Source organism: Cajanus cajan, chromosome 3 (genome assembly GCF_000230855.2).
Source record: "Cajanus cajan strain Asha chromosome 3, NIPB_CcT2T_4, whole genome shotgun sequence".
In the NCBI taxonomy this organism is placed as follows: Eukaryota; Viridiplantae; Streptophyta; class Magnoliopsida; order Fabales; family Fabaceae; genus Cajanus; species Cajanus cajan.
Window position 1 is genome coordinate 9,076,372 of NC_138519.1, and position 25,242 is coordinate 9,101,613.

Below are 25,242 nucleotides of genomic sequence, written 5' to 3' on the forward strand. Positions count from 1 at the left end.
TAATATTTATTTTAATAATTATTTTTCTAATCTACAATTTGACAGATGATTATATCATTTAATTATTTTCAATAATTATAATTCTCTCCCTCAACTCATACTGTCAAAAAGGAGAAAAAAAAAAGCCACTCCACAATCATGGTGAAATAGGTTTTCTTTCCATGCATATCTTCTCCTTCGTTTTCTTTTCTTTTAATTCTTTCTATTCGATCAATTTTTTTTTTAAGAATTACTCACTTTCCTTTTTTTATTTTTAATTTTTCAAGTAAAATAAGCTACGACATGAAGTGTCTTTTTTCTATTATTAAAAACAATAAATTGGTTGCAACTGTAAAAAAAAAAAAAAAAATAGTTGCACTTTGACCTAACATAATTTATCTTCCACTAATTCCGAATCCAACGTTTCAAACACATGTTAAAGAAAGTTTCAATGAGCAGATCTGATGCCACTTTCGCAAACGCGTTGGCGTGATCTAAACGACGAGTGACTGTCGACGAAGCACCCCAAACGCCACTGCGTTTTTGGTCGGTGGTGCGTCCGTAACCTTCACCACTAAGCAACCAAACAAACCATAAATAAATAAATAAAATTAAATCACCTTTCATTCTCTCTTCTCATAAAACCCCATTTCCCCAACCCAAGTCAAATTCTCAAGTCTCAACCCAATTCACAACCCTCTCATTCTCTCTCTAAAACCAATCCCCTCCTTTCTCTCTCTAAGCTGTTACAACCATGGCCTCCACCGCCCCTCCCATTCTCCCCATCTCCAACGCCCAACCCGCCGGTGCCGCCTCGGCCACCGCCGTGGCAGGAGGTGAAGCTCCGGCCAACAACCCCGCCTTCCGCGCCTTCATCAACAACCTCTCCGTCTCCCTCCGGAACGGCCTCGACCAGCGCCGCCCCTGGTCGGAGCTAACTGATCGCTCCGCGTTCTCCAAACCCGAATCCTTCTCCGAAGCCACGCTCCGCGTGCGCAAGAACTTCTCCTACTTCCGCGTTAACTACTACGCCGTCGTTTCGTTGATCCTCGCCGTTTCGCTCCTCACGAATCCTTTCTCCCTCATTCTCCTCATCGGCCTCCTCGCCTCGTGGACCTTCCTCTACCTCTTCCGCCCCGCCGACCAGCCTCTCGTCATCCTCGGACGCACCTTCTCCGACTTCGAAACCCTAGCGCTCCTCTCCGCCTTCACCGTCTTCACCATTTTCCTCACCAGCGTCGGCTCCGTCCTCGTCTCCGCTCTCATGCTCGGCGTCGCCGTCGTTTGCCTCCACGGCGCCTTCCGCGTCCCCGAGGATCTCTTCCTCGACGACCAGGAGAACTCTCAGGCCACCGGATTCCTCTCCTTCCTCCGCGGTCCCGCCGTCGCCGCCGCTGCCGCTGTTCCCTCCGTCGGCGCACGCGTCTGAGCGGGGAGTCCTCAGATCTGGCATCGGATAGCCTGATCCGTTGAGTTTCGGTGCCTGAAAGCGGGATGAATGCGGAGAAATGTAGTATCTCTTTTGTTTTTTTTGGTTTAAATTCCTTGATCTGATCTGTGTTGATAATACGTTTTATTATACATAGGTGAATATGGATTATGATTATATTTGTATGGATAATGGATCTCTGTTGTGCTGATTTTATTATATACAGAATTTGCAGGTCTTATTAATGGATCTGTGAGTTATCTCAATTTTATTCAAGAGATTTATTCATTCCGCAATGTGTTTTATTGATTTCGATCTGGAATTTTGTTGTTAACTGTAACTGCATGCTCAATTGCCGCATTGTCTATATTTTTCTGAATTATATTGTTCGATTTCATGTTGCATTGTCTTGTGCGTTTTTTTTTTGTTTTTTTAATTTTTGATGCCATGGAAATTCATCGTAGTGCTCTAATGGTACTTAGATATCATCATGTCTGGTGTATGGAATAAAATCAATTTGAGGTTTAATTTTGTAATTTATGACTTTGCGTGAAGTTGCACTAGCAGTGTTAGTTTTATCATATTGTTCGTTACCTTTGAAGTCGTTTCTTTTGAGTTCATTACATTGGTGAGATTTGTGGTCTGATGTTTGTTGGTGAGGTTTGTGTTCTCAATACTCATTTAAGCCTCGGAAATACATAACCCAAATCTCATTATTTCTGGCGTATAATAGAATATATGTAGGGTTTAATTTTATCTCATAAAGTCATAATTTCTGCTCGTGTGAGTTATGCACGAGTAAGGTTGGGTTTGTCGTAATGTGCATTGCTGTTAAGTTACACTTGAGGTTTATATGCTCCATCTTCTAGTTCATGTGGTATTAGTATCAGTTTATTACATTGGTTACATTTGTAGCTTAGTAGTTGCGTAATATGGTTTGAACTTGGAATATCTAATATCTTGTTGGAAGTGGAATGGAGAATTTGATTTACCATGTTAGAGAATATCAAATATAAAAACCACCATAGTTTCTGAAATTTAACCTTTTGGTGGTTTTAATTAAGTTATTGAAAATGTCTTGATATGAAAATGGCAGAGGAGGGGAGAGAGATTGAAATTCTAATTCAATTTCCGGTTGAATGATCAGATTGAGCATTCTTATACAATGCATGTGCTGTCAAATATGTTCAGTATTTTGAGAGTGATCTCAGGACCATGGTGATGGTCTCTGGGACTTTGTTTCTATTGACTCTGCACCCCCTGATTCCTTTTTAATTACGGAATTTGATCGTGGCATCTTATTCTCGAACTAGAGAAATGCTAAAGAAACATTCTATCCCGGATGAAGGAATTAGGAAGTTGGATTGTCTATTCAATTGTTCTTTTTTTTTAATTGATTGGGAATTTTTGTTACTTCTTTGCTACTTTTGGAGACCAGAGACAACCAATCGCTTGCCATGATATTTCCACTAGTTGTTGCATAACATCATCATGTCAAAATCCAATATCTACCACTGCATATATATTTTTCAAGACAATAAAAGAGTTGGTCTAAATTGCACTATCATTCTCCTTGAAGCTTCTCAGCTATGGAGGCAGATAGTTGAAAAATGTCTAGTGGAGTGTGGGAATTGGGAGGCAGAGCCCTTGAAATGCTGTAGTAGTGGCAATTTATAATGGTATAAATTTACAATAATTTCAATATTTTTTTCTGTTTTTTTTTTTTTTTTTCACATCGGTATTTTAAGGTTTGGTTTTAAATTAATTTGGTTCAAAATAAGTTAAGTTTGGTCAAAAGTTATTTTTGTCAAAGATAAACTTAGATACTGGTTGAAGTATTTTAGTCTAATTCCTTAGTTTTTTATTCTCTTTTTTTCTTTTTATCATAGATTTTTTAAATCCACATATCTAGAGTGGGTGTGATGCAAAAAGTGTGATGACAACTCTCTGGACAAAATCTAGTCCTTGAATATATAACACGGTAAGGATTCTGTTAATGATGATTTCTAATATAGGTTTAACCAGCCAATTATGTAATACGCTACAGCCTTATAATTATGGTCTACGTTTAGGAGTTTTGTCCTCACATTTTGATGAATCTCTTTGCTCGTCATGTGGCAAAGGAAATAAAATTTGTTTAGTTATGCTAGTCTGGCTAATTTAAGGTTCGGTCTACAAAACTCAGGTTTTAATGGATTGGATAAGTTTGTTCCACGAAATTCATGATTAAAATTAAAAAAAAAAAACATTTTTTTTCTTTTCTTTTTATTATAAATGAGGAATACATAAAAATATTATAAAAAAATATAAGTATTAAATAATCTAAAATAAAAAAATGATGAAAATTTAAACATATAAATGTTTACTCATTTTAACTAAAACATTAAATTATTAATATATCAAATTATCAAAAAAAATATTAATATATCACTTGTACATTTAATCTTAAACATTTATGCATAAAAAGATTTAGGTAACAAATATGTAATATATTTTAAATAGAAATATATTAAATTCAATACTTATTGTTTATATTTATTTATTAACAAAATAATAAAATCATTTATATTTAAAATCCTCTATAAAGCTAGAAAAAAAACAACAATTTTCTTAAACAGGTCGGTTCATTAAATCTGCGGACTTTGTGAGTAAGACTTACTTTCTGTTATAATTATGTGTTTTTAAAAATAAGTCCATTAATTGTGCGGGCCACAGGCTTCAAGTTTAAAGTCTCTTAGGAAACTTGTTCAAAACTTCTCACTAAATTTTACACTTGATTATTTCTTGTTCATATGTCGTTTTGCACTAAACACCTGTTATTTAAAAAGTTTAAAATATCTTTATTTCACTAACACTTTTTATGGTATGTTTGGTAGAGTTAAAAGAGACGGTTGAGAAATAGAGAAAAGAGAAATAAGTAAGTAAAATTAGATAAAAAAAATATAATAAAATTTTGATTATTTGGTTAAAGAAAAATAAGTGAGAAATAATATTATGTATGTTTAGTAAGATGAAAAGAAATATGTGAGAAATAAAGGATATAAAAAAGAAATAAATAAGTAAATAATAAAGTTAAAAGGATAAATAGAAAATAAAAAGTATTTTTACAATTAATTTTTTATTAATTATTTTTATTTCAATCATTTAAATAAAAAATTTATATAACTAAATAAATAAATATTTTAAAATAAGTAAATAAACTTTCATTCGAATAACCACAGTTCTATTCGATAGAAAGTTTACGTTTTCTTTTGAAAACATATTTAAATAAAAGTTTTATTTATTTAATTAAATAAAACCTTTTTCAAGTTAGTAACAATTTTAGTAATGTATTCAAATATGAGTAATGTTTTATTGAAATACAAATGAATTTTAAGCGTATTATTTAAATGTGAGTAACATTTATTTGAATAGATTTTAAATATGTAATGTTCATTTTCGCGTTTATTTAAAATAAATAAATAAAAGTGTGAAAATTATATATATTTTTTATTTTTTAAATTTTTTCTATACCAAATGATTATGATTTTTTTTCTTTTAAACATCGGAGTTCCAAAGTTAAATATGCACCTAATTTTCTATATCTAAATTATAATTTTATAAATCATTTGAATTATATAATCCAAAAGCAAATTTTACAATTTTAATTGGTTGTTCCAAATACAAATGACTCGTAAAGTTTTAATTGTTCTAGAATATTTAATCTGAATCATTGTTAAAACAATCAAGAATAGGTTTCTGAGTCTCTCTTTGATCAACCACAATAATCCATCCCAAAACAACCAATTGTCATTTAATGAAAATCTTCGGCATTTAACATCTAGCAACCACATGCAAAATGAAACACTAAATCTTCATATTCGTAATTCATGGCATGAAACACTCCTTCTACTTTCAACACTATTAATCACTACTTATGGCCACTATATAAATAATACATCCCACACCGTTTACATCACTTATTATCGGCCTCAAATTGTTAATCACCACTTATGGTCATTGTATAAAGATGCATCCCTTCTTAGTCACCACTCATGGCTAAGGTAAATATGTATGCAACATGTAACGTAGTTAGTAGTCTGGAACGGAGCGTTCTCAGATTGGAACGGGTCATTCCAAACTACTAAAACAAGGATGATTTAGTAGCCCAAAACGGCCCGTTCCTAGACTGGAACGAGTCATTCCAAACTACTAAACAGGTCTACGAATCTTGAACTGGAACTAGCTCAAAATGGGTCGTTTCCAGACTAGAACGAGGCATTCCAAACTACTAAATAGGCCTACAAATCTTGAACTAGAACGGGCCGTTCCAAAATGGTCATTGTGAGTTAAATTCAACTCTAGAACGGGCAGTTCTGGTTTGAGAACGGGTCGTTCTAGACGTGCCAGAACGGGTCGTTCTGGTTTCAGAACGGGCCGTTCTACATATGAATTTTACACATGATGAAGGAGCCCAGAAAGGGCTGTTTCGGATTCGAAACGGGCCGTTCTGGCTGTTTCAGATTTCTATAAATAGGACTTGTGGACAGTTGAGGAGAAATGGAGGTTTTAGAGAGAAGTTCTAAAGAGAAGGGCTCTGAACTAGAAAGCTTACTTTTAGAGGATTGAAGTTCAAGAGTCAAGCTTTGGAGGATATTTCTTCTTCTTCTTCTCAGATTCTTGGCTTTTCGAGCCAATCTTCAGGTAAGAGAAGCTAGATTGTAGATTTTTTTGGTGATGCTTTTGTGATGAAGATGAGATGCAAATGAGATGAAAATGAGATGTAAATGAGATTAAGTTGTGAAGTTGTTTACATGTTTATTGTTGAATTATTAACAAGTTGAGAGGTATAAGTTGAAGTAGTTTATAAGTTGTAAAGTTGTATTAGGATGTATGTGGAAAAATTGCTATGTTGTTTAAAGTTGTTAAAGTTGAGATTGATGACTATAGTTGTTTATTGCTGTAAAGTTGTTAAGTTGCATAAGTTGCTTATTGTTGTAAAGTTGTTAAGATGCCTATTGTTGTAAAGTTGTTAAGATGCCTATTGCTGTAAAGTTGTTAAGATGCCTATTGTTGTAAAGTTGTTAAGTTTCTTATTGTTGTAAAGTTGTTAAGATGCTTATTGTTGTAAAGTTGTTAAGATGCCTATTGCTGTAAAGTTGTTAAGATGCATATTGCTGTAAAGTTGTTAAGATGCCTATTGCTGTAAAGTTGTTAAGATGTGTATTGCTGTAAAGCTGTAATGATGAGTTGTTGATCACTAGGACTAGGGGAGATATTTTCGAATTTGCTCATCTCATTGTGTGGATTGAGATAGTTATGGTGCTCTAAGAGCCTAATTTGTTGAAAAACCCTTCTTGGGAAGTTGTCCCTTGGAGTGGACTTTGTGTTGTTCTCCTCTAGGACTTAGTTGATCCCGTGTGTGGGCAAGGTCGAGGCACACATGTATAAAACGATCATGGTATAGGGGCAAGGTCGAGCTATACCGATTATAAAGCGACCACGGTATAGGGGCAAGGTCAAGCTATACCGATTATAAAACGACCACGGTATATGGGCAAGGTCGAGCTATACTGATTATAAAGCGACCACGGTATAGGGGCAAGGTCGAGCTATACCGATTATAAAGCGACCACGGTATAGGGGCAAGGTCGAACTATACCGATTATAAAGCGACCACGGTATAGGGGTCACGTTGACCTATACTGATTAAAAGTGGCCAATTTTAGTAAAGTACGAAGTCAGGAACTTAGTTCCTAAACGAGTACTATACTTCCTTGTTTAAGTGGCAAAGTATGAGAAACCATTATTGTGTTGTGGATTGATATCCAAATTTGTTATGTTGTCGGTTTGGTAGGGTCTAGCCACTTAGAATACTTACCATGTTGTAGGAGATCTCCGAGTCGAAATGCGTGACGACGCATAAGTTGTTAATGAGTTGATTTGTTGTTGATATGAGTAGTACATACGTTGTTGTGTTGTCAAGCTGTAATTGTGTTGTATGTTGACCTTGTTGAGGATGATGATAGTGTTGTTATGTTGTAAGTTACTTATTTGTATACAAGTTGATGATGATGCTAGCGTCGCTAGATTATCTGTGTTGTAAGTTGCTTTTAATACATGTGTTGGTTGTTGTTATGATAAATATGGTGACTATTCCAATGGTTTGTACAGTAGTTATGTTGAAGTGTTGATATGTGGAATCAAGTTGAAATGATGTTTAGATGTATAGTTGTTATGTTGCATATTAAATTATTATGAGTTGTTTATTGTCTCTAGCTTACCCTTGCATGTCTCCATGTGGTTTGGACTGTGATGATCATACGTGGTATGAGAGCAGGGCAGGGATAGGCTGAGAGATAGCTGCTAGAGGCCATAGGAGGTGCCTGAAGATGGATTTTTTTTTGTAAGCTACCTTATAGTAGCATATTTTCTTGTATATAACTAGTTGTTGTTTGTTGCTTGATTAGCAACTTGTGTTGTAAATATTTATTATACTATTTTAGCATATATTTGAGCAGTGTGTAGTGTTGTTCCGTAGTGTGACGGCTACGGCAGGTCGTTACACAACATGCACCAATGCTCATGCCATGTCACCTCATACTTTCATCTTTTTTATCTATGTCAATGCACAATTAATAATAAGTCATACGAACCACATTCGTACATCAATTCATCCAGACACACCATTCATACTCAATCATACAATAACCATCCATGGACATCATACAACTCACAATCATCATCAAAATACATTAATACATATAACATATTCATAGACTATGCCGAATTTTACCAAGTTGCACCCAACTTTAAACCACAATAGAGAGCACACACATAGTTTTATGCCTGACAAAATTATAATTCCGCCCAACACTAAGGAGCCACAAGAGCTCACCACATTATCATGCCTAGCGTTAGGAAATCACGCCTAGCATAATTCCGTATGGGCTTCACATTCACCAGTATGAATGCAAGCTCGATGTCAAGAACTCACATCTGGCGCCCAATGCGTTTTCTAATAACACGACATGAACAAAACATCATAAAAATCTCACAATCAATCATACAGTCATCATTTTATCAATTCAATCGATCAGAAATACTCATTTTCACACAAAAACACATTATACAACATTAATTCCATGAATTTTAATACCAATTACAATATCCCCATTTCTCAAGAACCCTAGCCCACAAAGACATTCTAATGAGTTCAATTATTCTCCAGATCATCAATTTTATAAAATAATACAATAGACACATTCATAAATTCAATATAGAACCTAATTGGATTGTTAATTACATCATCAAAACAGAAATAGGAAACCTTAGAAATTTAGGGATTTCTCCCACTATCCATTCTCTCTTGTAATCTCACACATGAATCACTCACCTTATTGTGTCACTCATGCTATTTAAGATAATTTTGAACACTTCTCGCTCCTTCCTTCTCTTTCTTTTCTCTCTTAATCTTTTGGAATGCAAAATGAGACAAATGGATTTACTCTGTCTAGTTTCTTTCTTAAAAGCCTACCAAATTGGATCAATCCAACCTATTTTTCCTCTCCCATAAAATAAAATAAATAAATAAATATAGTAAAATGATTCTCTTCTTATAAAAATAAATAATACTTCTGACTATAATATAATAATATTAATATTATAATTTTAAAATAAAAAGGATGTTACATGGTAGGACAACACATCTACAAGTTTATCATTCCAAGAGAAACCAATAATTTTTTAAAAATGTTTCGTAGTAAAATGACGTGATTTTGATTTATTTATTTTTAAAAAATAATTATAAATACTTGAGCGGTCTGGGTCCAGGAAAACAGAAAAGTGGAAGGTCCCAATCTTAATTACCCGAATGTGATTTATATACCCCTTGTTTTGTTTTTCAAGACTATAAAGTATAAACCCGTTATTGATTTTAAGGCCAAGGTTACATCATATCAGAATCAATTCCTCATTTTTACTGCTTCCATGAAGTTTCCTTTGCCTGGACCAGCTCAAAACAAATTGAATCTTTTCTCCATAATAAAAACAAAAAGAAATTAGTGTGTATACGATAATATATGTGTGTGTGTGAAAATAACTATTTTAGAAGAGTACATTTTTAGAAACTTTTTAATAAAATTTAAATACTTTTTTTTGGTTTATATAAATACATTATCTTTTGCCTTTATTCGTAATAGTTTTTTATTTATGATTTTTGTAATATTCAAATATTGTGTTACAAAAAAAATATTTGTAATTTTTTATCAGACGTAAGGTAATAATTTCATATTGCGAAAATATTTGATAAAACGATTTTTGTAACGAATAAAAAAGGATTAAAAAAGAATAAAGGATTTAAATATCATAAGAATTAAAAGTAAAATTAATATATTTGTTTGTTTAAAGAGAAGAAGTATTTAAGCTATTAAAAAATAAAGCATCGTCGAAGGGTAATCATTCGTCTCGTTTTTGTAACTTTTTTTTTCTCGTTAATTCATTAATTTTGGTAATGATTAACCTGTATTAAATAATTAATATCTGAATAAAATTTATTTTTAATTATGTTTTTTCATTTATAAAACTTAAAAAATTTCAAATCAATTCTGCCAGGATCCATACATCCTTGTAATTTGATGTGAAGCATGCAGAAAAGAAGTAAGAAAACTATTCTTACAAAAGTCGTAAATTTTCTGGCCAAATAGCAGAATAGAACATATTTACTGAATCAATAAAGAAAAAGAATAGAACATACTTATCCTCTATAAGACTTCGAGCTAGTTGACATGTATTTTTTTTTTTTTTTTTTTTATTGGATATAAAAACTCAAACTTATTTCCATTTGTGATTATGAAAATAATTATATATAAATGATTAAGATTGACAAATTTTCCTACATTTTAAGTTAATTTAAATATTATTACAACATTTTTTTTTGAAACATAACAAGAATATTGATATTAGACAATTCCTCCTAGTTTTTTTTTCTTAAAACGAAGGCCACTGCTATAATTAAAATTATTTTAATTTTCAAAAAATGAATATAAATGTAATGTAACGTTGAAGCTATATTATAAACATTATTACAATCTTGTTTTCGACAATACAAAATGTTTGTTTGTTGTTAAAAAAGTTGAACACAATGCCTTAGCCCTTAATTAATCCTCTTATTTTTCAATTTCTTCTAGTTCACTTCTTCCCCATGTTGTTTCCATAATACAACAACAAAATTGTTGAAACATAACTGACACTGACACCCGGATATTATTTTTCCCCCAACGTAACACAATTCAGAACTGATTTGTTTTGTGCTCCATTTTTTCAAGCTAATAATGTATTCTAATCCATAGCACCATGAATTATGAAAGTATCAGGTGGACAATCCGTGTCACATTGATGTCCCTACGCGCAGTACATAGCACACGATGTCTTAACCCATCACCAAAAATATGCCTTTGAAACCCCCCTTCTTTATGACCAACAAATTATGAGAAAGCAAAAGAAGAAAATTATAAAGCATCATGAATTGTCACCTTTGCCACCAATGAAGTGCATCCCAACTTTTAATAGTAAAAATAGAAAGCCTCATCCCAATTAAGTGCATCCAACTTTTAATAGCAGAGAAATGCTAACTACATAAATCCCCAATGAATCATAAAAAAGAACGAGATAAAATCACTTAGATAAAATGTTCACATATTTTGTTATAGATTATGGGTTTAATTTTTTATTTTTTATTTTTATATAGATATCTTCCAACTGATTGATGGGTAACTATGTTGGATAACATTTAAACATAAATAACGTTAGCTTATCTAAATACACTTAGAAACACTTACTTAAGGGTAGTATAGGAAATTGAAGTTTTGTCTTCCGTGGCCATGGCATATTTTCTTAGACTATAATAATATTCATGATGACCAAGTCACATTGAGCAAGCAAAACGAATGGGGCCCTTAAAAATTTATATGCATCCAAAACCAAATCCAATGCAATGTAGCCGTTGGAGGACCAAACCTCATCTCTGCTCGGTCTTCTAATGTCCGAACCCAACCCGTTATGCAGCAGTTATGATAATGTAGACTATGAAGTAAAACTAGCCGTTAGGATTAAGAAAATTGCAACATTTGACCCATTCTACTCACCTCTTATCATTTATCTCTCTAAAACCTTAAACCCCACCAACAACATATAGTCACATGCCTTTTTCAGAACCGTAGTCCTTCTCTTTTCACTCTCCACTTTCTTTGTGTTATTTAGATCCTCCCCATTGTTCTTCGTTGTACCACTATCTGAGCCAACTCTGAGAAGGGAGAACCAAAAGAGAGAGTGAAAGTGGAACCTGTTTGTGTGTCTTTGCATAGCCATTGTTTGTTCAAAGCTCCCACTTCCCACCACATGGGACACAACAGTTGTCATGTCAAAGATTTCCACACAGACCCACTTCAGCTTAGCCTCTCTTTTGCTTCAAATGGTGATAGGATGAGGAAATGGAGGAACAGTCACAAAGGTGGTACTGGTTTCATTTACTTAGCCTCTTTTCTGTTTCTTTTGCAAGCTTTGGTTTCCACCATTCAACCTGTTTCAGGCGACTTGTGGGATGGGGTGGTTGTGACTCAAGCTGATTTCAGTGCTCTGAGGGCTATTAAGAATGAGCTTGTTGACTCCAAAGGGGTTCTGAGGAGTTGGAATGACAGTGGTATAGGTGCTTGTTCAGGAGGATGGGCAGGAATCAAGTGTGTGAATGGAGAGGTTATTGCAATTCAGCTTCCTTGGAGAGGGTTAGGTGGCCGAATCTCACAGAAAATTGGCCAACTTCAGTCTCTTAGGAAGCTCAGTCTCCATGACAATGCTCTTGCTGGTCCAATTCCTTTGTCACTTGGCCTCCTTCCTAACCTCAGAGGAGTTTATCTCTTCAATAACAAGCTTACAGGTTCTATCCCTCCTACCCTTGGCAATTGTCCAATGCTTCAGTCTCTTGATATTAGCAACAATGTCCTCACTGGTAAAATCCCTTCCACTTTAGCAAACTCCACTAGGATATTTAGGATCAATTTGAGCTTCAACTCACTTTCTGGATCCATTCCTAGCAGTTTGACCATGTCTCCTTCTCTAACTATTCTTTCCCTCCAACACAACAATCTCTCTGGTTCCATCCCAGATTCTTGGGGTGGAACTGAAAAGAGGAAAGCTTCCCAGCTTCAGGTTTTGACCCTTGATCATAATCTCATTTCTGGAACCATCCCAGCATCTCTAGCCAAGCTAGCTTTACTTGAAAATGTTTCCTTGAGTCATAACCAGATTGTAGGGCCTATTCCAAGTGAACTAGGTGCACTTTCCAGGCTTCAAATTCTTGATCTGTCAAAAAATGCCATCAATGGCAGCCTTCCCGCTAGCTTCTCTAACCTCTCTTCTCTTATTTCATTAAATCTTGAGAGTAACCAACTTGAAAACCATATTCCAGATTCTTTGGACAGGTTGCACAACCTTTCTGTGCTTAACCTGAAGAACAATAAGCTTGATGGCCAAATCCCACCAACAATTGGCAACATATCAAGCATTAGTCAAATTGATTTCTCTGAGAACAAATTAGTTGGAGAAATTCCAGATTCCCTTACCAAACTTGCAAATCTCAGTTCATTCAATGTCTCTTACAATAACCTATCTGGTTCTGTCCCATCTCTACTTTCCAAAAGATTCAATGCTAGCTCTTTCGTTGGAAACCTTGAGTTATGTGGGTACATCAGTTCAAAACCATGCACTTCACCCCCACCTCACAATCTTCCAGCTCAATCACCACAACCTCCTTCCAAGCCACATCATCGCAAATTAAGCACCAAGGACATAATCCTCATAGTAGCAGGTGTTCTCCTGTTGATTCTGTTATCACTGTGCTGCTTTTTGCTGTGTTGTTTGATCAGGAGAAGAACTGCTTCAAGCAGAAAGAGCAGCAAGACTGCCAAGGCTGCAGCATCTGCTAGGAGTGTTGAGAAAGGTGCCTCAGCTGGTGGTGAGGTTGAATCAGGAGGTGAAGCTGGTGGGAAACTAGTTCACTTTGATGGGCCTTTTGTGTTTACTGCTGACGATCTTTTGTGTGCAACTGCGGAGATAATGGGAAAAAGTGCGTATGGAACAGCATACAAAGCAACACTGGAAGATGGTAACCAAGTTGCTGTGAAGAGGTTGAGGGAAAAGACTACTAAAGGGCAGAAAGAGTTCGAAACCGAGGTTGCTGCACTTGGCAAAATCAGACACCCAAATCTCTTAGCACTTAGAGCCTACTATTTAGGACCAAAAGGAGAGAAGCTTCTTGTCTTTGATTACATGACCAAAGGAAGCCTAGCATCGTTCCTCCACGGTAAGTACTGAACAGTAGTTAGAGCATCTTTTGAGTTAGTTAAGATTTAAATCTTAATTTAGTGCCATTGCTTCTAATGCTTGTGTCATATCTAGTATGTGCATTATTCCTTCATGGTAAGTTCTTAACAGTATTTAGAATGTGTTGTTTCATCACCTCTGATACTGACATGTGATATATCTAATGCATGATATAATATATAGCATCATTCCTTCATGGGAAGTAATAAACTTGAGTTTAGACTTAATCTTTTATTTTGTTGTGCCATTACTTTTGATACTGACGTGATATATATAATATATAGCATCATTCCTTCAAGATAAATAATAAACAGTAACTAGTGTATCTCATTAGTTAAGATTTAATCTTTTATTTTGTTGTGCCATTACTTTTGATACTTATATATGTGATATATCTAATACATGCTATATCTAACATATAGCATTATCCTTCATGGTAAGTAATAAACAGTAACTAGAGTATCTCATTAGTTTATATTTAATCTTGTATTTTGTATGCCACTACTTTTGATACTGATATGTGATATATCTAATACATGCAATATCTAATATATAGCACAATACCTTCATGGTTAGTAATGAACAGTAACTGGAGCATCTTATGAGTTAATCTTTTATGTTGTTATGCCATTACTTTTGATACTGATAAGTGATATATCTGATATATGCACCATTCCTTAATGGTAGTACTAAAAGTAAATAGAATGTATCGTGTAATTGTTTCTGATACTGACGTGTGAATGTGTGATATATGATATATCCAATACATGCAGCTCGTGGGCCTGAAATTGTTATTGAATGGCCAACAAGGATGAAGATAGCCATTGGAGTCACTCGCGGCTTGTGCTACCTCCATAGCCAGGAGAACATTGTACATGGGAACCTTACGTCTAGCAACATACTATTGGATGAGCAAACAGAAGCCCATATAACAGATTTTGGTCTCTCAAGGCTAATGACAGCTTCTGCCAACACCAACATCATTGCCACTGCAGGAAGTCTTGGCTACAATGCACCAGAGCTTTCAAAGACCAAGAAGCCTAACACAAAGACTGATGTGTACAGCCTTGGTGTCATCATGTTGGAGCTCCTAACTGGAAAACCACCTGGGGAGCCAACCAATGGCATGGAGTTGCCCCAATGGGTGGCATCCATAGTGAAGGAAGAGTGGACCAATGAAGTGTTTGATTTGGAGCTCATGAGGGATGCACCAGCCATAGGGGATGAATTGCTCAATACATTGAAGTTAGCATTGCATTGTGTGGATCCATCTCCAGCTGCTAGGCCAGAAGTTCAGCAAGTTCTACAGCAGTTGGAGGAGATCAAACCAGACTTGGCTTCAGGGGATGATGGAGCTAGTAAGGTCCAAACAACTGAGTAAAGGGTTGATTTTGAGAGTGTGTTAAGGAAGGAGATTATTTTCATTACTTGAATTACTGGAGAAACGGATACATATTTTATTCTTTATTTATTTGTTCATTGAGTTTATGTATATATATGAGTGAGGATTTATTTACACCAAGTATTCTTTTTAGCTAGGAGAAATAATTTTTGTTTTCATTTCAATATTTGTTTAAGTTAATTGTTTTTCGCCTGATGAAATGATGATGCTTCTCTTTTCACTTGATTCAATAATATTAATTGCCGGCTTCTTTTTCTTCAAAAGGAAAAAGAGAAGGGAGAAGGTTATACTGTGTGCAACTGTAATTATGTTTTTCTCTCAAGCTTGTAGTATATTAAAAAGGTAAATTTTACAACAATTTGACTTCAGAACATTTTCATCGTGTACCTCCTTTCTGAAAATACTTATGAAAGAGAAAGAGAGATGAATTTACTTTTCTTTTTTCTTAAAGGATATGTAAAACACTAAGAACATTATTATCGTTGGTAACACTAATTTCATCTCTCTCACTATAAAATAGAATAGAAACACTTTTACTGTCATTTTCGGAAGTAAGGAATGCACCCTGCAGACTTTTTCAAATCAAAAAATTATTAGGTAGTCCGGAACATTTAGTCTCAACTAATTTTTACATAAAATATATTTAAGTTAATTTGCACGAAATATATTTAAATTTTTTAACTTATAAGAAAAAAATAATAGCATCTAAGGATATGTCATGTAAAGATCAAGGAGGGACTATGTGATCTAAGACTGGCCAATAATTTTTCATCCATTATCCAAAGAAATGGGCACCTCCATTTCCTTTCACCTTCATGTGACGTGATATTAAAAAATTTCAAAGGCTGAGATCTAAATGCTGTTTTTAAATACTCAAAAACCTTTCCTCTAATCTAAAGATCCTTCCTACCAAGGAACCGACTGTGGAAGATCAAGCAATAAAAAAATCATCTCATTTCCACTCCTAAAAGATGAGTCCTTTGTTCCAAACTGCTAAAATATTTTTTCTAAAAACCATGCAATTTGCAGGTTTTTGAACTGCAGAGAGACAATGCCGGTACAAACTTCACTTGCAAGATATAATTGAAATTTCCACTATTTTATGCAAAGATAGACCATCTATTTTAATAACTGAAACTTGTATCACATTGCAACATTATTATGCAAATTAACATTGTGAATATAATAAACAGCCATACACTTAAATCAAAAGAGCCTAAAATATTATCTGATAATCATTCATCAAGCTGAAGCAACAATATGAAAAGTAATTGGACTGTGAAATGAATGTTTTTAGCTTCTTCAAAACTAGATTGGATATAAGTTGCTTCATTTAGAAATTAGATTTGTTTGGGTAATTGATAGTGACTTGGCTTTTACCGAAAAAAAGTGATAGTGACATGGCGTTTTCTGCAAAAGTTAGGTTCTTATTTCTGTTTTATGTTCAGTGTTGATTGTTGCTTGTTTGGAATTGGACTTGGACATGCTGATATAATTGTTTCTGACTGGTCCACATTGTGGACTTCAATAATTTCTGTTATTGAACAAGTTGCTTCATGTTGCCATGGTAGGTACTGGATATGTTGTAGGATTGAACATCTTGCTATAGGTGGTTAAGAAAAAAACTATTGCATGGTACTATGGATTAACTAGGTTTCTGAAATAGATCTCTTTCACTTAATGCATCCCACTTCAAAGAAAAGGAAAGAAAGTGACTTCTATTGAATGATATGTCATGAGATTGAAATTCTTAAATCCCAAGAATCAAGATGCCGTTTTATTGCAAATAGATGTGCAAATACTTTTATATATAATTATTTAATTATATACATTAAAATTCATATTAATAAAAATAACATTTAATTTGATTTAATTATGAGGATAATAGTATAATTATAATTTAATGAAATTAAATTTTGTTAAAATTTTAGATAAAGAAGATTTAATTTGAATTTTAAAATAATAAAATGCTTATAATAATTAATATAATTTAATTTAAAATGTAAATATTATAATTTAAATAAAATATGGTTTAATTATATTTAAACATAATATGCTCAAACAATAATTTAAATCTAGAAAAGTATAAAATTTTAAAAGAAATTAAAGTCATTCTCATAAGTTATGAATATCAATATAAATATATATAGTTCTACGGTATCCAATATAATTGAGGGGTACTAAAACAGTTCAACATATATTTATTATGATTATTTGTTATTGTTTTCATCTTAATTTAATATTTTTAATAATTGATCTTTATAAAAAAAATTATATTTTTATATTATTTTTAGATGTTTTATCTTACAATAGCATCTATTACAATTAAATAGTTTAATATTAATAATTTTTTAATACATTTTATGTGAGACCCCTTTTTCCCTTTTCTTCCTCCTTCACTTACCCTCACACTACTCTCACTCTTCACTATTTTCTCTCAAGCTCTCACTTCTCCTCACTTGCCCATTTCCTTCTTTGTGGTGGCTGTTGCATTTTAGGTGTTGGTTAGGGGCTTTCGGAGCTGGCTGGAGTTCTTCCTTTTCTTCTCGTCACTACTAGAAATATGTCATTTACCCAAGGATTTTCATGCGAAAAAATATTTGTAGGAAATTATTACAAAAATTCTTACAAATATAAATTTCTAATAAATTATTGCAAATGTTTTTATAATTTTAAAATCACAGGAAATTCTTGCAAATTTTACTATTAAAATATTAATTATATGAATTTTTTGTTACAAATAAAAATTTCTAAAAAAATTTGCAGGAATTTTTTTATTTTCCTACAAATTTTGTTTTAAATATAAATTTGCAAGTAATTTGTTTTTTTTTTGTGAGTAGTATTTCCTGCCAATTTTTTTATTTATGATTATTTTTATTAATTTAAAAACTCCTCGTAAACGTAAACACATTTTCGTCTTCTTGTACTGATTGCATTCACCTCCGCAACACTATTTCTCTCATCCTCTTCGTTTCCGTCACCTACGTAGTCTACACGATCAAGCTCGTCTCCACCTCACGCGCCTGCAACCACCTTCCCTTCGCCACTCACACCTTCTCCGTCAATGCCTCCGCCTCCGCCTCCGCCCTCCTCCGCCGCCAGTCCCGCCAAACCAACCCCGAGGACCGCACCGCCCTCCGCCACGTCGTCTTCGGCATCGCCGCCTCCGCCAAGCTCTGGAACCAGCGCAAGAACTACATCAAGCTCTAGTACAGACCTAGGGAGATGCGCGGCGTCGTCTGGCTCGACCAGAACATGACGCCGGAGCCCGACGAGGACTCTCTCCCGCCGGTGAGAATCTCCGGTGACACCGCCAGGTTCAAGTACACGAACCGGCAGGGGCACCGGCCGGTGAGAATATCCTTTCATTACATTGTCCTTTCTTTGCTTGTTTCAATTTTGGTTTGCATGAGGTAATTGGATGTGGATACATCTACAATTAAGCCTATTTGGAAATAGAAACTGCTGTTTTGTTTTTTGGGGGGAAAAGGAGGGGAATTAGGGTTTAAGTTTTTTATAAGGGGATTAGGATGCATGAATTATTCGAGTGAATGTTATCAAGGTTCGTAGTTAAATGGATCTGGTGTTTGTGTGAAAAGGGAAAATGTTGCTGCTGATGTTTAAAATTTTTATTCATTCTGCTTCAGTGTTGTTTGATCCTTAATTCTTTCGCACGTACGTGATCTTCAATGGGCTGTTGCAGCTGATCATATACACTAAGGAGAAAAATGCCATTCTGTTTACTTATCCTCCTGTTGTAAGTTTCTTTTAAGTGTGCTGAGGCTCTTTACTCTAATGCTAGAGTTTTTATTTACGTATGGAGAATATATGTTGTGTTTCACTTGCATAATTGCATTGTTTTGGATGATTGATAGTTGAAGTTTATTCTACCACATTCCTTGGGTCAGTATTCGGTAAATTACAAAATATCAGTCCTATGGTGTTGGATTTGGAGATTGTAGAATATTGAAACACATATATATATGATCTATACATATTACTCACTACTTTGTGTAATGTTTAACATGATCTATTAGAATATGTGGTGATGTTTTATGACAGGTTTGTTTCAATTAATGAAGGTTGTAGATTTATTGGGTATATAGAATTTGACAATTTTTTCTTCATCTTTAGTTGTATATCAAAATTAGGAAAAATTTTAGACATTCTGTGGCTCCTTGTTCTGTGTACTGACTAATTTTTTGTTTCATCTAACCATTTTTAACTCACTTTCTGATATAGAGACAACATTTAAGAAATGTATGATATCTATTTTGTGTTTGTGAAAGAGAGAGAGTTTTTGTGAGTGTGTGTGAGAGGGAGAGAGAGAGAGAGAGGAATATGCCATTTTATTATTGTTTAAATTGGCAATCCTTTTTGTTCTATCCTAAGAGAGCAGTAGCACCGAAATTTTAGTCTGGTTAGTTTGTTATAATTGTGGCATGCGTGAACTTAAAATCCATCCAATAATTTTAACATAATTCATAGACAGTAAACAGACTCTAGTGTATAAAACGGGCCATACATCAAGCACAATTATCAATAGTGCAATATAACAGTGCGGTGCAGCCATGGCAGCTGCAATTGTGACCAAAATTGCATTTGTTGTTTTGGCTGGATTGACTTTTGTGTATTACGCTGCCTTTGTAAGTTTACCTCTGCAAAGTTTTTGCCCCCTATTTTTCGTACATGTTAATATCTTTTTGATGCTAAAATGTTCATAATATGGAAATATCAGGGATGGAGAAGAAAAAAGCCTAGTGACAGGTTCCAATTGTCTACATAAGGTATGGCTTAGCCTGGAAAAGCACTTTCTGGAGTGAGTCATGGGTGATTCCTTGCATCATATCATTTAGAGTGGTTTTTATATTTGGATGTGTTTTGGCCTAGTTGTTTTATGTTGAAAGCAATAGAGCAAGCTGGTCATCATCTGAGTAGAATAATTTGATGCGATCGAATCATTGGTTGGGTGCTAGTGCTACAACTTTGGCCTTTGCTTCTTCTGTAGCCGTTGTATGTATTATTCCTTTGTTTGATTGTGTAATTCCACTCATTATGTAATTAAACGTATTATTACGTGTATGCAAAGAGTACTGGATTCCTACAATACTGAGGTAACAGGCGTAACGCAACCCTTGCCAGGGAGAAATTGTACGAGCAGGGTATTTTTCTTTTTCTTTTATTGACCATACATGTTTTTGTACCTCATTCTTTGTATAATAGTTTAGTGGGGCTTTCATGTGTATTACCGTTATGAAGTTTTTATTTTGCATTTGATGTTTATTGATTATGTAGCAAGCTTTCTTATTTTTAACTGAAGTAGCTAATCTTTATGCTTTCTCTTCCATATGGCGTCTCCTAAGTTACTACGTTTGATATGTAGTTTATTCAAGTAGATCATTGTATTTTATATAATATATTTCGCTAGGTGAAGAGGATTTCTTGGTCTCTAATTATGCCTTCATTAATTGTGGTTCATACCCTTCTGAATATGCCTGAATATGCCTGACTGACATGGATAGCGTCTATGGACTTTGCGTTATACGTGAAAGTTATAAGAATTGTGAACTTGCATGGCATCATAATATTAAAAAAAAATTATAAAAAATTACCTGCGATTTTTCTTAGGAAATTTACTTGCGAATTTGAAATTTTGCAGAAAATTTACCTACAAAATTTTAATTTTGCAGAAAATTTACTTGGGAGATTTTAATTTTACAAGAAATTGACTTGCAAATTTTAAATTTCGTGGAAAATTTCTTGCAAAAATTTTGTGGATTTTAAAATTTGTAGAATAATTTTTGCAAATTTTCTAAGAATTTTTTTTTCCACAAGAAAGTTTGCTGCCATTTTTTTTTGCAAGAAAGTTTTCTATAGATTTTTTTTATAGCAAAAGTCATAAGAATTTTTTTTACGAATTTTAAAATTGGCAAGAAACAATTATCCACGAAGCTATTAGCTGCGAAAATAAATTTGTAGAAAAATTTGCAGAAAACTTATTTCCTACAAATTTTAATGAAAAATTCCTAGGAAAATCCTTAGGTAATAGAAAAAATTCTAGTAGTGCATCTCTCCGTTCATCTTTCTCCCCCGTTCAAGTTTGTCTCCTTCCCGGAGCTCGGATTTCTTCACCGAGGTAAGAGAAGCTAGTTTTTGGCTGTGTCTGGTTGGAAATGAGTTCATAATCTCGTTTGTGGGCTGATGGTTTGATGATTTTGGGTTGAGATGGAAGAAATTCGTTTTCGGGTTTTTTGGGGTTGGGTGAAAATTTGGGGTTTTGATTGTTTGTTGGTTGCATGCTGAAAATGAGGTATTTTTTCGTGATGTTTGATGAAAATGGAGACTTTTGGATGGATTGCATGTTGGTTTTCTGGTTCATTTTGCAGGTTTTGAAGAGATTTTCGAAAGTTTGAGGATTGCTGCTGAGTATCACGCCGGATAGTTCTTCGCGCCGAGCGCGTGACCACCAGAGGGCTCCATTTTGGCAAGCCACCGGGCGCAAGGATGTGTGCGCCAGGCGAGCTTGAGAATGTGAGCCTCTAGATGGCCTACGCCGAGCGTGGTGGGACAGCGTTGGGCGCAATATCAATGAGTGACATATGTTTTGGGGTTCTGGTTTGGCGCCGGGCGAGACTTTGTCACGCCGAGCGTGGAGACTCCTTAGGAGTCTCTGCCAGAAGTGGCGTCGGGCGCAATTTATATTGCACCGGGCGTGAGACCCTGGGGGAGGTCTCTGCTTTCTTGTGCCGAGCGCGAGATGAGCACGCCGAGCTTATGAGACCTTGTGAGGTCTTTGCCTCCCCTCTCGCCGGGCGCAATAGGAATTGCGCCGGGCGTGCTGGCTCCCTGGTACTCTCTAGTTGTGCCACGCCGGGCGCGACCATGAGTGCGCCGGGCGCGTATATGCTATTTCTTTATATGTTGTTCTGTGCTGAACTGAGCTGTTATTGATGAATATTGATGATGCTGAATTATAATATTGCTGTGTTGTATGCTGATAAGATGTGCTGTGTTGTATGTTGTTAAGTTATGTCGTGCTGTATGCTGATATAAATTGTTGTAGGCCGCAAGACTGAGCTGTTGTAGGCCGTAAGACTGAGCTGTTGTAGGCTGTAAGGCTGAGTTGTTGTAGGCTGTAAGGCTGAGCTGTTGTAGGCCGTAAGGCTGAGCTGTTGTAGGCCGTAAGGCTGAGCTATTGTAGGAGATCTCCGAGCTGATATGTGTGCGACGCATTTTATGTACTTATTGTTGTTTGTGTTGTATAGTTGATGAGATGTATGCTGATGTTGTGCTGATAGCTGTGGTTGTTCATATTTCTTATATATGTTTTATATGTTGATTCTTTTCACTAGCTTACCCTTTGTTGTTTGGATATGTTTGGACTGCAATGATCATACGTTGTATGGGAGCAAAGCAGGGTTAGGTGGGTGATTGAGGCAGGTCTGCAGCTGGCAGATAGAGCTGACTCTTTTGATGTTTTGATGTCTTAACTACTAGTTATAGCTACTTTGGGCTGTATTTTGTAGTTCTGTCTTGTTTAAGCCCCAAACTTGGACCTTGTGTATATGTTTTAGATGTTTATATATATATACTTGTTTCTTCTGTGTGGCGCTGATTTGTGGAGCAGTGTGTAGTGACTAGTCGGGTCGTTATATTTTTATTTTTCATGGATTTTAATTTTTTGAATTTATAGTATAAATTATTTCTTCAATTGTATTGTTTATTATTTCTTCTTTTATTTTAACGTTTTTATAGTATTATTACAATCTTTTATTTTTAATTTTTGTAATTCTGTAACACTTTTATATAAACAAAATTTGTTATGAAAATTGGTCTTTTCATTAATTTTTTTTGAATTAATCTTTTTATTAATTTATCTTATACTAATTTTTAATCTGAAATTTGTTTGAATTTTATATTTTATATTTGTCCACGTAACTTAAGATTAAAATAACGACATTTTGGACCATTTTTTAATGTTATTTTTTATTTAATAAATTGCAAGCGAGATATTTAATAGAAAGTGAGCTCTAAATGTACATTTATTATTAGCATAGGAGAAAATATAATGGATTTTAATGTGTTATTAATGAGGATTTGATTTCATGTACTGCAATTCTTAATTATTATTATTATTGGTTCAAAAGTAACAAATTAGGTTTTTTTCTTTCGTTTTAATTATAAGAATTTCTAAAGTTATTTAAGGTAAATTTGTTTATACTCTTAATTAATTGTTAATTCTATTTCATTGCATTCATTTATTATTAATATTAAATATAACAACCACTTAAAATAAATGGTATCTTTAGAATAAAATTGAAATTTACAATACAATTAATTAAAAACAACCAATGTAATTTTTTTTTTTATTTTGATGATTTGTCCTACATTACTTATAATTAGGAACAAAAGTAGTATGATATATTTATTTATATTATACTTAAAAATAATATAAAATTAACTAAAGATATTAATATGTTATTTTTTTTATACTTATCTTATTGGTATGAAGTATTTACTAATTTTGTTAATGATTAATTTATGTTGGAAAACCTAATAATTGATCATCTTTAGTAGAGTTATTTCTCTCAATTATTTTTTTTTCATCCACAAGACTTAAACCAAAAACCTTACTTGAGGAGGAAATCGAGTACAATTTCACTTTAAACCAATTACTTGCTGGTAGTTAATATATACTAATATGTAATTGTTACTTCATTTATCATTTGTGTTTATGTGTAGTGTACTAGTTTGATAGTCTTTTCAAAATTATTACTCCCTCCAATCCCTTATTATAAATACAATTTAGAAAGAAATGGTAGTCCTTTTAATAAGATACTTTAATATTTCTATGAAGCATTAACTTTATTTTTTTCATCTTTTATCTCTATTAAAGATTATGAGAATGTAATATGTTTTTGTTGTTGGATAAGAGAATTTGAGAAATAAATATTCTCTCTCACCTCTTAAACACTCTCAATCTCATTTACCGAGTTTATTACTAATATCGTTACATCTTTTATAAAAAATTAATAATAAATAAGAAAGGTAAAATTGGTACATGAAAATTTTGTTCTATAAATCTGATAAAATTAACTAACATAATTATTTATATTAATTTGTGTTATTTGATTAAAAATACCTTATAATAATGACCAGAGGGAATATGTCTTTAATATTAATTTTTACTTTACCAAAAAACTCTTATTAAATGCATTTATGAGTTTAATTAACAAATAAGATAATTCATTTAATGTATACCTCTTAAAATACAAATGATTTTCTATTTTTGTTCTTTAAATGTAAAAGCTTTGAAAATATATAATAAATGTTTCATCAATTTAGGAGTAATTTAAATAAAAACAAAAATTTAAGACATATTATTGATGTCAGTAAAAAAAGAAGAAGCTATTTTTACGTTTATCACGAAGAATTAGTTATTCAGGTGTTATAATAAAAATTAGAAATTAGAAGTAATAAAATGTAATTATATGTGTTGGTGCCAAGCTGTGACAAAAAAAATGCGTTGGTGTAAAAAAAATTATATGTGCTTTGCATAATAATAAAAAAAAAATATTATTACATCAAAAGATTAATGGCCAATTAATATTATTATTATTATTTCTCTAACTTTAATATAATATACATGAGTAAAATTATTATAAATTTAACCAAAAAAATTATATATATATATATATATATATATAATAAATCAATCCTTGTATGAAGGTAGATTAAAAAATTTATTATTATTATTATTATTATTATTATTATTATTATTATTATTATTATTATTATTATTACGTGTCTTGCACTATAATTAAAAAAGTGTTTACAAAATAATTTCTTTGTGGTTAAAATTTTGTTTTGATAATTCTTATAGAATAAAAAATAAGTTTTTTTAATCATGATATAAATACGAAGTGTTATAATATTTCAAAATTTTACTAATGAAAATATATTAAATTATTATTATTTAAATAAAAATTAAAGGAATAAATTAACGTGTCTAGACCCATAAATAATAAGAAACTAGACTAAAATAAATAAAATTTTCAATCCTTGGTTAAGTTAA

At 33.3% G+C, this 25,242-nt stretch overlaps 2 protein-coding genes and 1 long non-coding RNA gene across 4 annotated transcripts; all 3 read left to right on the forward strand.

The window, feature by feature from the left end:
* The first annotated feature begins 453 nt into the window (after window positions 1–453).
* On the forward strand, window positions 454–1,674 carry LOC109818157 (PRA1 family protein B4). Its single transcript, XM_083070339.1, has one exon. It carries the CDS (start codon window positions 734–736, stop codon window positions 1,406–1,408), a length of 675 nt encoding a protein of 224 aa, XP_082926465.1. The 5' UTR covers window positions 454–733; the 3' UTR covers window positions 1,409–1,674.
* A 9,755-nt stretch (window positions 1,675–11,429) lies between these two features.
* Window positions 11,430–15,392, forward strand: IMK2 (inflorescence meristem receptor-like kinase 2). The gene is made up of 2 exons (XM_020383565.3): window positions 11,430–13,745; window positions 14,539–15,392. Exons 1-2 carry the CDS (start codon window positions 11,786–11,788, stop codon window positions 15,144–15,146), a joined length of 2,568 nt encoding a protein of 855 aa, XP_020239154.1. The 5' UTR covers window positions 11,430–11,785; the 3' UTR covers window positions 15,147–15,392.
* A 3,138-nt stretch (window positions 15,393–18,530) lies between these two features.
* On the forward strand, window positions 18,531–20,412 carry LOC114914967 (uncharacterized). Of its 2 annotated transcripts, none has more exons than XR_003802808.2 (2): window positions 18,531–19,813; window positions 19,906–20,412. It is a non-coding gene; the product is annotated as an uncharacterized LOC114914967 (long non-coding RNA). The 2 variants fall into 2 exon arrangements; XR_003802809.2 differs by having other exon boundaries at window positions 18,531–18,924.
* Window positions 20,413–25,242: the final 4,830 nt, after the last annotated feature.

Bases quoted from the DNA above. Each gene is read 5' to 3' on its own strand.
- LOC109818157 (XM_083070339.1), top strand. From the start codon at position 734: ATGGCCTCCACCGCCCCTCCCATTCTCCCCATCTCCAACGCCCAACCC.
- IMK2 (XM_020383565.3), top strand. From the start codon at position 11,786: ATGGGACACAACAGTTGTCATGTCAAAGATTTCCACACAGACCCACTT. The intron at 13,746-14,538 runs GTAAGTACTGAA...CAATACATGCAG, and splicing joins CCTAGCATCGTTCCTCCACG to CTCGTGGGCCTGAAATTGTT.